The sequence below is a fragment of the Mirounga leonina genome, unplaced genomic scaffold (assembly GCF_011800145.1).
Source record: "Mirounga leonina isolate KUSES-001 unplaced genomic scaffold, KU_Mleo_1.0 Mir_173, whole genome shotgun sequence".
NCBI lineage: Eukaryota > Metazoa > Chordata > Mammalia > Carnivora > Phocidae > Mirounga > Mirounga leonina.
This window is the reverse complement of record NW_023270447.1, coordinates 49155846-49169201: the sequence shown is the minus strand read 5'-3', so window position 1 is coordinate 49169201 and position 13356 is coordinate 49155846. Positions and strand designations below refer to the sequence as shown.

At 39.2% G+C, this 13356-nt stretch overlaps 1 protein-coding gene across 1 annotated transcript in view; it reads right to left on the bottom strand.

Moving 5' to 3' along the window:
• FYB2 (FYN binding protein 2) overlaps nucleotides 1–13356 on the bottom strand; it is a 94152-nt gene that overhangs the window by 14330 nt on the left and 66466 nt on the right. The window contains 6 exon segments of the mRNA XM_035017722.1: nucleotides 2429–2489; nucleotides 4106–4134; nucleotides 9037–9135; nucleotides 10173–10233; nucleotides 11983–12023; nucleotides 12133–12247. Coding sequence (XP_034873613.1) covers nucleotides 2429–2489; nucleotides 4106–4134; nucleotides 9037–9135; nucleotides 10173–10233; nucleotides 11983–12023; nucleotides 12133–12247 — 406 coding nt within the window.

The following is a 13356-nucleotide window of genomic DNA, read 5'->3' as shown; positions in this document are numbered from 1 at the left end:
GCATGAAATTTTTTTGTTTCCTTTTTCACCAGAGCCCATTGCTTGAGCTGGGAATTGCTGGATTAAGTAAATGGTGTGGGTATTTTGGATACATACTGCCAAATTATACTTTCAGAGAGATCATACCAATTTAGACCCATACTAGCCAACTCTTTGCCCCTTTGTCAACTAATATTAGTTTTCTAGGGATCTAATTAGGGAGCTTAATAAATCTGGCAGGATGAGGATTTTTATTACCAAATCTTACCAAGAAACTAAGGTTCAGAGAAGTAAGAGGATATGCTACAAGTCCCATGGGTGCCAAGCTATAGAAGTTGTACCAGTGTCCTTTTCAAGATCCCCCTCTTCTTCCTTCCCTTGCTAACTCTCTAGGAGACAGTCTAATGAACAAAAGGAAATGAAAAGTAGAGGTCTGGAATATCAAGCGACCATAATCTAGAGCTGTTTTGGCTTCTCCTCAATCTAATACCTACCTACCAAGCTGTGACATGCAAACTAGCCAAGTTTGGGGAGAAACTGACTCATCTACCATGTTTATGTAAGATTTCAACCCATTTCTTTCAAATATTGATGGGTAAAACATCTAAAAATTCACAAATCTATAGATTTTTAACAAGAGAATGATTTAAAGAACATAAGTTGATCGTCGTACCAAACAATTAGAGAAGTCATATTTTTCTAAACTGCACAAAGAACATTTATGAAAATTGACCACACACTAGGCATAAATCATGTCTTAGAACATGTCAAGGTACTGATATCAACTACTCTCTCAGTGTACTAATATCTTATTAGTACTTTTATATCTTACTACTTTAGTACTTACTAATTATTTAGTACTTACTAATATCTTATTACTTTTTCAGAGCACCCTGCAATTAAGATGAAAAGGACAATGGAATAGGGAGCATGGACACAGATTTCAGACATAGGGAAACTTGGTATGACAAAGATGGCATTGTACCTCCATGGGGAAAGGTGGGACTATTCAATTAATCATGCAGGACATTTATCCATATGGTAAAAAATTTAATTGGATTGCTAGCTACTTCATTATAGTACCAAAACACAAAAATGAATTCTAGATAGGTCCAAGGTTTAAATGTAAAAGGCAAAAACTTCAGCAGTTTTAGAAGAAAATATGGGAAGATATCATATGATCTTGGGATAAATTTTTTTTTTTAAGATTTTATTTATTTATTTGAGAGAGAGAATGAGAGACAGAGAGCACGAGAGGGGAGAGGGTCAGAGGGAGAAGCAGACCCCCCGCTGAGCAGGGAGCCCGATGCGGGACTCGATCCCGGGACTCCAGGATCATGACCTGAGCCGAAGGCAGTCGCTTAACCAACTGAGCCACCTAGGCGCCCTAAATATTTCTTTAAAAGATATAAAAAGCAAAAATCAATTGATAAACTCAAATACATTAAACTTAAGAATTTGTATTCATTAGAAGACTAGGAAGAACATCGCAAAGTCAAGTTACATTTAGGAGAAGGTGTCTGCAACATATGTAACTGACAAAGGAATGGTATCTAGAATACATTAAAAAAATCTGTAAGTAAATAAGAAAAAGACCATCAATCCAATAGGAAAATAGGGAAAAAGTATCAACAGGCCTTCTACAGAAGGAAAGATATGAATGGTGAATAAACATATTAAAAGGGGCTCAACACTGAGTATTTTATATCCACTAAATTGGTAAAAATTAAGAATTTCCTCTGTGCTAAATGTTGGTGAAAAGGTGGATCAATACTCTCCTTAGAAATGGCTGGGAAGGGTGTAAATTGGTACAACCACGTTGAAAAACAAGTTGGCAGTTTTCTTATAAATTTGCATTCCCTACATAATTTGCATTTCCCTTCCCTTAAGTATCTCCTAGAAAAATTCTTGGACATATTCATATTAGAGATGAGTAAGAATATTTATAGCAATAGTGTTTATAAGTGCAAAAATTTGGAACCCTAAGTGAATCAAAAAGGAGCAGAGGGGACCTTTATTTTTAGTCATCTAGTTGAGAGAGAAAGGATAGATAACAAATAGCTAGAGAGGGGACATCGAGTTTCAGGATAGTTTCTTGATATATTACAGTTATTTCATCTTTGAGAACAGACTGTTCTGTCATACAGTGCTTGCTATCCTCCAGGTTGCCTTGTTCATAAGAGGTTATTAAATAAGGGTGTGTTGCATTGAAATGAGTTTCAAGTCTCTAGATTCAAAGATATGAAACAGATTGAAAAGCTCCAGTAACTTCTGAATCACCTACTACTGTTAAGTGACTCAGACTACTAACTGTCTATGTTGTATCACAAGCTGACTTTTCATCCAGTCTCTAAGGCTCTAAAAAGGTGGCCCTCTGACCATATTTAACAAAGCATCGGAAAATGGGTTGCATATCAGTAGGGATAACCAATGAGGTAAAATGACTTACCTTGACTCTTTTTCATTTATGTCCACATTATCATAGATAATAACTTCCTGAGACCTAAGTTCTGGGTTCAAGACAGGATCAAAATAGTCATTAGGTATGGTTTATACAATCCCTTGCTTTCCAAATTATCCACAATACCCAATTATCCAGGTGCATCCCCACATCTGTTCATAGATCTGATCATAGAATATAGATAGGCTAGAAGGATCAAAGAACAAAAAGAATCTCGATTTGGGAAGAAATTTAAATGAGAGATTAAAAAAATAGTGGCATGCCCTAGTATCTCAAACACAGACATATATATTTATATCAATTTAATTTCGTGCAGATTTTCAGAAAATATGAGTTGCTGAAAGGATCATTTTTAGAGTAGGTTCCCATCATCTTGGAACTGGACAAAGATATTCCACTTCTAGAATAGTAAGAAGGCTTTTCCTAATTCCTGGGAAAAAGACAGTTTAAGTAGAATATTCATGTTGATTTTTCTTCCATTATTTTTATTTCAAACCATAGACAACTGCTCTTCTATAATAATCTTGCATAAAATTGAATCTTAGTTACATAATCATAACTAGACATTTTCAGTTTAGGATATTCACATTCCTGGGGCTCAACATAGAATTCCATAATTTTTTTTAAAGAGGTGGGGTAGGGTAGAGGAAGAGAGAAAGAGAGAATCTTAAGCAGGTTCCACACCCAGTTGTGGAACCCAACATGGGACTCTATCTCACAACCCTGAGATCATGACCTGAGCTGAAATCAAGAGTCAGACACTTAACTAAGCTACCCAGGTGTCCCAGAATTCCATAATGTTTAAGTGATTCACCACTTGAGTGAGTTTGAGACCTTCTGGTATAATTATTCATAATTCACATTTGATTGTTCATAAATTTGGGTGGGAGTACAATGCATGCCTATTCTAAGTTGGCTTTTTAGATTTTTATATGGACCAAGGGAATTTTGGGAGACCTATGATTTTATCAGGTTTTTTATATAACCTTCATTTGTTTAGTGCAGCAAACTCATATTTCTGGAATATAATAAACATTTGATTTGCCTATTCAGAGTGAACTCAAAGTACCATCATGGCTAGAGCTCAGAAACAAAAACCAACAAATAACACAGCCCTCTTTTATTGACAGATTCAACTTACTGAACATGTATTGTGATCATACTATATATCAGGCAATATGCTAATTTCTGCACTATTGTTTTTATAGCAAAGAATATTCCAATGGCCTATCCTTGATGTAATCAGTATGTGTACTGCAATGTGATCCTGTCCAACTTATTATGTATTAATTAGGGTGATTTGGCTGTCAAATCCATCAAGAGGCTGTGTGGTATAATGTAAAATGCACAAGCTTTGTAATCAGAGAGACTTGAGTACAAATCCCAGATCACTAAAGTATGGATGTGGGTCCTAGAGCCTCCCTAAAAAGATTATACCTATTTTTCTGGGATTTTAAGAGGCCTGGTATACAGTGGGTATTTAAGCAATGTTACTCATCTTCCCCAAAGTAAGTAATACTGTTTTGTAAAATGTCTTCTTTGATTTTTATGTATCAATTTTTCATTAAATGTGGAATGAAGAAAGGATTACTACTTCTCTGTCCGTGCCCCTGAATATGCTAATGCTGAGTAGTTTTGTACCAGCAATTAGCGAATGTCACTTACCTAAATCAGGCATCGAAATTGAAAATGCACTGTAGATTGACAAAAGACACAAAAGGGTTACGGAAAAAAGCCAGGTTCAGAGAGATTAGTTGATCCATCTCAAATAACATATTGATGACTAGGTTTCTTGATGCAGGTGTGTCTAGGCAAAGATGTGAAGCAAACCTTTCCTACAGGTTCGTTCTGATTAACCTTCTCCTCGCTTCCATACCACCATTTAAAAATGAGCTTATGTATCTCCAGGGACCACCCATTATCCACTCCCCCTTTCCTAACTAGACAACCTCAGGCTCTGCCTTCGTCCATCCACAAGATCCTGTTTCTGCCTTCTAACCTCCCAAGATGCTCACCAAATACAGGCATGCCTCATTTTATTGCCCTTGGTTTTATTGCACTTCATACATACTGTGGTTTTTTATAAATGGAAGGTTTATGATAACCCTACATCAAGCAAATCTATCAGCACTATTTTTCCAACAGCATTTTCTTACTTTGTGTCTCTGTTATATTTTGGTAATTCTCACAATATTTCAAACTTTCTCACTATATTTGTTATGGTGATCTGTGGTCAGTGATTATGACTCACTAAAGCTCAGATGATGGTTAGCATCTTTTAGCAATAGATTATCTTTTAATTAAGGTGTGTATATTTTTTAGACATGGTTCACACTTAATAGACCACACTATAGTGTAAATATAACTTTTATATGAACTGGGAAACCAAAAAATTTGATTCAATTTATTATAACATTTGCTTTGTTGTAGTGGTCTGGAACCCAACCCATGATATCTTTGAGGTGCACCTGGATATCCATTGTGGGATAAATATGGTGAGAGAGAACTACCCTCTGCAGACACAGGACCCTGCCTATGTATATGGTTAAGCCAAAAGGATATCTTGAGAGCAGGGCTCCAGACCAGGGGGAAATGGAAGATAGCAGATTGCTAAGTGGGAGAGGACATTTGGCCCAGGTAGACTGTTTGGTTACACAGTTAAGGAGATGGAAGGAAGTATGATGTGGTAGAAAAAAAAAATTCATGTATTTTAAACAATTTAAGTTCAGTCCTACAGGTATTAGGGGGACACTGACCATGGGCCAGGCCCATGTGCTGGGCATACAAAATGATCAAAGTTTCTACCCCGAAGTAGCTTAGCATTTAATGAGGGAGACCAAAAGTAAATTAGTACAACACTGTGTGATAAGAACATAATATAGGATTGTCCAAAGAAACAGCACTTTTGGGAAAGATCAGCTAACCTTTATGCAAGCCTTGGGTTCTTCATTTCTAAAGTGAATACCAGCTCTATCTTGCAGGGTGAGTATTAGAGCTGGATGGGGTGTACCTAAGTGGATGTGCCTGGCAAAGGAGCTGAGGATGCTCACTGGTCCCTGCTGTCAGTAACTGTATGACCAGACTGGGTGCTGTCAGAATAGAGGAGAAGCGGTACCTGGTCCCTGGAGTCAGAGAGAGCTGAATCTGACTCTTAGTTCTGCCATTTACCCACTTACCCTGCGCAAGTCACATAACTTCTCAAAGCCTTAATTTTTCATCTGGGAAATGGAGAAAAGAGTTTCTATCTCATGGGGTTATTGTGAAGATTGGAGAGAGAACACATGTGAAGCACTTCACCCTCCCTCTCCCCAGTGCCTAGTTAGCATGCATCCTTGGCCTCTCCACTCAAGGGCTCCTGGCTCAAAAAAGCCCTTCCTAATACCAATTCCCTTCCTCTATTTTAAGTGGGCCAGGGTGGTGGTAGCTCCTATTTAAACCTAGAAATTGAGGCTACAAAAAATCTAGAATGAGGGGTGCCTGGGTGGCTCAGTTGTTAAGCATCTGCCTTTGGCTCAGGTCATGATCCCAGGGTCCTGGGATCAAGCCCCGCATCAGGCTCCCTGCTCGACGGGAAGCCTGCTTCTCTTTCTCCCACTCCCCTCTGCTTGTGTTCCCTCTCTCACTGGGTCTCTTTGTCAAATAAATAAATAAAATCTTTTTAAAAAATCTAGAATGATATTTCCTTCCTCTAGGTCATTTATTCATTCAATAGCCATTTATTGAGTACCTATCATGTCCCAGGCATGGTTCTTTATGTTGGAGATACAGCAATGGACAAAACAGTCAATATCCCTGCCTTCATGGATTCTAGTAGGGTGAAGCAGACAAAACAAGGAAATTTATGTTCTGTCATGCGAGGAGTTAAGTACAATTGAAAAAAGTAGAGCAAGATAAGGGGGCAGGAGAGCTGAAGGTGAAGGTTGGCTTGCCATTTTTCAGAAGATGGTCAGGGAAGGGTTTACTGGTAAGGTGACTTGAGTAGAATCCTGAAGGGAGTGAGGGAGTGAGCCACGCAGTTATCTGAGTAAGGGTATTCTAGGAAAGGGAAGAGCAAATACAGAGACCTTCAGGCAGAGGTGTGCTTGGTCCTTTAAAGAAAAGCAAGGAAGTCAGTGCATCTGGAACAGAGGGAGTGAGAACAGGTTTAACATCTAATTCCAATGTAAAATTCATAGCATAGCTAAGGCTGGTGGCATTTAATTCTTGACTTATTTATACCTAAATCAAGCCATTGAATGACTATCCTAATAGGCAGTGTGTGTGTCTGAGACAAAGAGAGGGTGAAGAGCCTTATTCTGTTTTTGTTTTGTTTCATTTTGTTTTTGGAAGAGCCTTACTCTTTTTAAATGTCACATTACCATTGCAACTTCCCTCTGAAGGGAAAGTAATCAACTAGGAGTTGGTGTTCAAGAGAGGAGCCCTCAATCAAAAGGCTCAACAGAAGATAATAAAATTCTGTCCTGTCTTGTTATATCTACATGTTATTAAATGAAAAATTAAGGCAAAGAGGCAGATTTTGCCAACATTTATGGGAAAAAATCTTAATAGACTTTTCTAAAGATGAAACATCTTTCTCTGCGGGTGGTAACTTCTCTTTTATAGAGGTATGCATGCACAGGTATTTGGCTTGTTAGGAAGTTTGCAGAGAAGCTTGTGTACTGGGTTGGACTAGATAATATGGATTTCTCTTGTTACCCTGAGACTCTCTGACTCTAAGAAAAAGGGTTTCTCAGGAGATGTTATAAGACATGCTCCGGATATTAGGGAGATACACAGGAGAGACAGGTGATCCAGGTTTAGGTAGAGAGGTTCAGGGAAGATGTCCCAGAAGGGATACTATTTGACCATTTTTGATAATCAAAGGAGGTTGGAGGAGGACAGATGCATTCAAGATCAAGGGAATGTCCTGATTAAAGTGAAGAGGCATGCAGTACGATGGCAGAGTTAGATCTGTGGAGGTATTTATATGGCATAGTAGAGAGTGGAAATCAGAGATAAACAAGAAAAAACTGGACATGTAAGAAGGCAGCTGCCATAAAGTATTTACTTGCCATAGGAAGGAACTGGATATTTGTTCTAAAGGTTGTAAGAAGTCACTGAATAGTTCTAAGAAAAAGGAAAGCAGATTTGCATTTAAAAATATCTGCATTCTCGCCTAGATCAATTTTTTAAAAATATTTATTTATTTTAGAGAGAGCATGAGTGGTAGGGGGAGGAGGGAGAGAGAGTCCCAAGCAGACTCCATGGCGAGTGCAAAGCCCAATGTGGGCCTTGATCCCACGACCCCAAGATCATGACCTGAGCTGAAACCAAGAGTGGGACACTTAGTGGCGCCTGGGTGGCTCAGTCAGTTAAGTGACTGCCTTCGGCTCGGATCATGATCCCGGAGTTCCAGGATCGAGTCCCGCATCGGGCTCCCTGCTCAGTGGGGAATCTGCTTCTCCCTCTGACCCTCCCCTCTCTCGTACTCTCTCTCTCATTCTCTCTCTCAAATAAATAAAATCTTAAAAAAATTATTAAAAATAAAGAGTGGGACACTTAACTGACTGCACCATCCAGGTGCCCCTCACCTGGATCAAATTTCTAAGGGACCACAGGCATCATAATTTTTTGTCAGAAGCATCTAACCTGCTAGGCCCAGACAATGCCTTTGTGCATAGGTCTTATTGAGCACTGCAGCTCTACTTCCATGGTCAGGACTATAATTTATGAACCCCATGTTCTGTTGGATCTCTTGGTAGATCTAGATCCAGCAGACAATTGGACTTAATATCACATAACTTTGAGGTTTTATGATTGACAAGAACTTCAAGGTAGAGTAACAATTCCACGCCAGTATACCTGATGACCCTGGGGAAATTATTTTACCATCCCTTGCCTCTTAAAGCAGATCTATCCATTTCTACATATTAGAGAAGTACCTCGGAATCTCCCTTGTATGCAAGAGGAAACGTGGGCTGGATCATGATTTGCCCCCAACTGCACAGTGAATAAATTGCAGAGCTGAAACTAGAACTCAGAATTCAGGCCTCCCATCTCTACTGCTAGTAAATCTGTAACTTTCTCAAACATTGGTAATTAGCTGGGAAGGAGAGGGTCCTCTCCAGGTCTAAGACCTTGAGATGTATGAACCACTCAGCTGAAAGTTCATCTCCCCTCTCTACACACTGCCTCACTCCAGAGAGGCAAATTAGAATACAAAATGTAGACAACTAAAACCACTGGAACTTGTAGGGCTAAGAAAGCATAAAAGGATACAATTAATAATATAATAGTTAGTGATAATAGGAATATATGCCAAAGGTGATGAGGAAAAATTTCCTTTCTAGACTTTGCTTAAGACTTTCCTTCTACCCTTGTTTACAACCCTTTATCATCAATTTTTTTTTTTTTCCAAAAGGGATATTGTCACTGTCTTATTAGTATCTGTGGGTATGGTTCACTCACAAATTGGAAAGGAGGAGTCAAGTGTTAACCAGGGCCCTTGGTTTTAGTTTCAGATATCCCCTGCACTGTTTCTGAGAATACAATGTAAAACTACCAGATTAGCACTGCTAGGCCTCTCCTGGAAAGAAAAAGTAAGAAAGACTTTTTACCTTACGTTTTCTTTCAACTTGTTTTTCTTCATTTTAAACCTATCCTTTTCTTTCTTGAAGAATTTCCGCAGTCTTTTAAGTGCTTCTTTTCCATCTAAACTAAGAGGAATCAGAGGATATAAATAACATGGCATTTCAGAGAGTACTGGAGATGGACGAGGCTTATTCCAGAACACATCTCACTCCGGGAAGAGACAGGAAATGCCTTATCGACATCTATGCTCTTCTTTGTTGAGGTACCAATATGAAATAACACACCAGTCAGCTATGAAGGGGATTATACTTCAATACAAACTTTCATCCGCCCCAAATGGTCTCTATTTTGAGGATACGAAGCAAGGTCTTCCTTTTAGAGAAGGTGACTTTGGGAAGCATAGTTTATAAACTATACTGGAAAAATGTTTTGAAATTCCGGGCTCCTGAAATCTACATCACTGACTTAATTTATTGAATGATGTCACAACAATGGTGGTACATTTACTGCCCAGTTAAGAATTACAATTCTTCCAAATATGCTCTCAGGTTTTTTAGGAGGTAGGGAGAGGGAATGATACACCCACACCCTCCCACCCAGTATGGATCCCTACCTTTCCCTTCAACCCTAAACCTTCTTGCTTTTGACCACTGCTGTTTCATTTCCACAATGTGCCCCAATAACTAAACTTGATGAATAATGCCCATTTGAGCAAATGTTCCTGATAACGTGGAATTCTTCGATATTAAATTAAGCCCAAATCCCAGAGACAGTCTTATTAACTTGCAAAGACATAAGTTAAGTCATAACCATTGATTTCTTCCTGGAAATGCTATGATAGAACTGAAGCAAGTTTTACTGATACTTACTTCTCCTTTATCACTTATTTCCTAACACAATATTAAGGCCCTCTACTTTGAGAGGTGGACACTTTCTCAAAAGAGGAAGCAATATAATTAAAAATTATAGCATATGATTGTATACAATCACAAGTCTCTTTTTCATCACAGTGTAGTATTAAAATATCTTATCTCTACTCTTGATGCAAATCCTCCCTAAGGATGATAGGGTCAAGGGAAGGGGACTGTTTCTTCAACTCTGGTTTTCCTACACTAACAGGGAAGTACTATTAGCTACAAAGCTGAGAAAGAGAGAAACTCACTCTATCTTTGGGTAGTTGCTCTTTGTTTTATAGACCTCTTCATATGCTTCTTCACTATTTTCTTCTGAAATTAAAAAAAAACTATTTTCATTTATTATAATGACAGTAGTTCAGATTCATATTTCATAAGAAATTACTGGATACCTATCAGGTGCTAGGTACAACTTGATGTCAAGCACAATTTTTTTTTAATAAGCATATGGTAAAAATAATTAAACCTCTATAAAAGTATGTACAAAGTGAAAATTCATATTTGCTTCCACCCAATTCCAAGTCTGATCTGATGTAGTAGAAGAAAGCTGGTTTATTAACAGATTCCATCCTTCTACCCTCATCCTTTGCATATTTCATATATAACATTCAGAGTCTACTAAACATCACACACTGTGCTGAATGCTGGGGCAATAATGGAGAACCAAAGCATCCTGAATCATCTTTCGCTTGATACCATGGCTTTAGCCTAGCCCAACACATGAGCTTAAAGTATACAGATACACTTTGAGGCTACCCTGCAATGGAGGCTTTTCAAGTTTAAAATGTGACTCACGCACCGTGAGTTTAGGAGAGTCACTTAACTTCTCCATGCCTTAGTTCCTTTCTATAATGGCATACTAGATTTCATGATCTCTAAGGTTGTTTCACCATCTAAAATTCTGACATTCTAAGGAAGACAAAAGCAACCAGAGCAGCATTTGATTATCCCTCCTCTATTATTTCTTTATCCATGCACATTCAATAAATAGTTTTGGTGTGTCTCACATGTTCCTGGCATTATGCTAGGGGCTAGGAAAAATAGCAAGCATAAAGAAAGTAACAGTCTAGGAGGGAAGACAGTTATTAATGGAAGAATCACATACATATAAAATTATAACTGTAAAGTGCTGACAGGGAAAGCCATGGTACTAGGATATTGATGAGACTATACACCAAGGGGAATATTCTCTGGGGCAAAAATGAAGGAGTTGGGATCAGAGGAAACATCAAGAGTCACGTAGGCAAAGGGGCCCAGGGGAGGGAAGAGCACTCCAAAAAGAAGGAGGAGCACATGAGAACACCCTGTGGTGGAGCTTGGCAAGTCAGAGAAGCTAAAAGGCGGTAGGCATGAATGGATCTCAAGGATGAAGACTAAGTATGGTGTGAAAAGTCCTCAGTAGCAGGTAGAGGCAAACCACTCAAGGCTCTAGACCATGTAAGAGTTGATCTTAAAAGTATTGGGAAACCATGACTGAGTGTTAAGTAAACAACATTCCTGTAACTTAAGAAAGAAAACAGATGAACATATGGGAAGGGGAAAAGAAACAAAGGAGAGAGAGAAACAAGCCCTACATGACTCTTCATGATAGAGAACAAACTGAGGATTAATGGAGGGAGGTGGGTGTGGGAAGGACTGGAAGGGTGATGGGGATTAAGGAGGGCACTTGTGATGAGCACTGGGTGTTGTATGTAAGTGATGGACCACCAAATCCTATCCCTGAAACCAATATTGCCCTGTATATTAACTAACAAAATTTGAATTAAAAAAAAAACCATTCCTATAACCAGACCTGCCTTGTGAAGCAGTCAGGAAGGAGGACGTTTCACAGTGAAGTTGCTTTATTGCCGAAAAGCCCCATTATTAGCGTCTTCACCTTCATGATTCTAAGTGCATTTGTTAGCACATACCTTGGACCACTTCTCCCACCTAGCTTGTCATCACCTCACCCGATGGGCATTATTAAAAGTATATATAGATAAAAGACACCTTACACTATCAGCCACAGAAGCACTCAGCAATTCCTACCGACAGTTTCAAATGTCTTCTTATACTTACCATTATCGGAAGCAAATGAGTTAGAGAGGTCTGACTGTGGTCTGCAGGGAGAAATAATGCAAAGACCCTTAGCCTATTGTGTTGTACCTTTAGTCTCACCACAGTCATCTCCAGTCTCACCACACTGCTGAAGGGCTGACATGCACTTACCCCACTCTCCCGGGGTACTCAACATCATCATAGGTCTCCTCTGAGATGGAGTGAGGCTTACAGGCCCCCCTGCCTGGCGCTTCTGTGGTGACCTCCAAGGCCTCCACATACCCACCTGTAAAGAAAACAGAGAAAGTCCTGAAGAATAGCTCATCAACTGCTACCATAAATGCATTCACACATTCCATGACAGTGGAGGTAAGAATAGGAAAGGCAGATTTCATACGCTGAAACTGGGTTATAATCTTGGTATGTACGCTTCTTTGGCACCCCACTTCACCTTGCAGAGACTCAGTTATGGTTCTCTGAAGCTGGGACAATAATAACACCAACTCCCACACTATCTGGCCCTTGTCATGTCTCTCAATGACGGTGGCAAGGATGAATATGTATTTATGAAGAGTGCTAGCCTAGTGACCAGTAACTCTTCTCTTAATGGCTGTTCTCTAATCTCTGACCTCAGATGGTGAGATCCTCCAGGGTACAGCCCTGGAGTTTCTTTTTTTTCCCTAAAGATTTATTTATTTATTTGAGCGAGCGAGCGAGCAAGAGAGTATGGTGGAGGGGCAGAGGAGGAGGGAGAGAGAATCTCAAGCAGATTCCCCACTGAGTGCAGAGTCCGATGATGCAGGGCTTGATCCCACGACCCTGAGATCATGACTTGAGTCAAAACCAAGAGTCACACGCTCAACTGACAGAGCCACCCAGGAGACCCTTCTCTCTCTTTAAATCTAGATGACCTTATCCAGTTTTGTGGCATTTTTTCTTCAAATTTCTTAGACAAGTTGATTGAGCATGTTAATATTTATTTCTTAGTGATGGAATTAGCCAGAAGATGGTGTGCCAGGTTGAAAAATGTACAGGGATTGTTGGCACAAGTAGCTAGTTGCAGGTGCTGCTTTATTTCACAGAGCTGTCAACTTGTCATAACCATAAAGTTGCCACATTTTTATCAGTTGGCGTGGGTTGATATTTCGAGTATGGGTGATTCAGAACCATTTTCACACATGAACTATTAATCAGAAAGAAGAAGTGATACATCTGAGAAATAAGCAACGAGCAAATTGACTTATGTCAACTAAATGAACCAAGCAACAAGATTTTACCCCCTGATAAGAAGTCAGTTAGCATGTAGACCCTGAAGCGTCTCAAGCATGTCAGGTCCTTAAGCCATAAAGTGCTGCTTTTCCTTAAGGAGTTACCAGTAAATTTCTCCAGCACAAA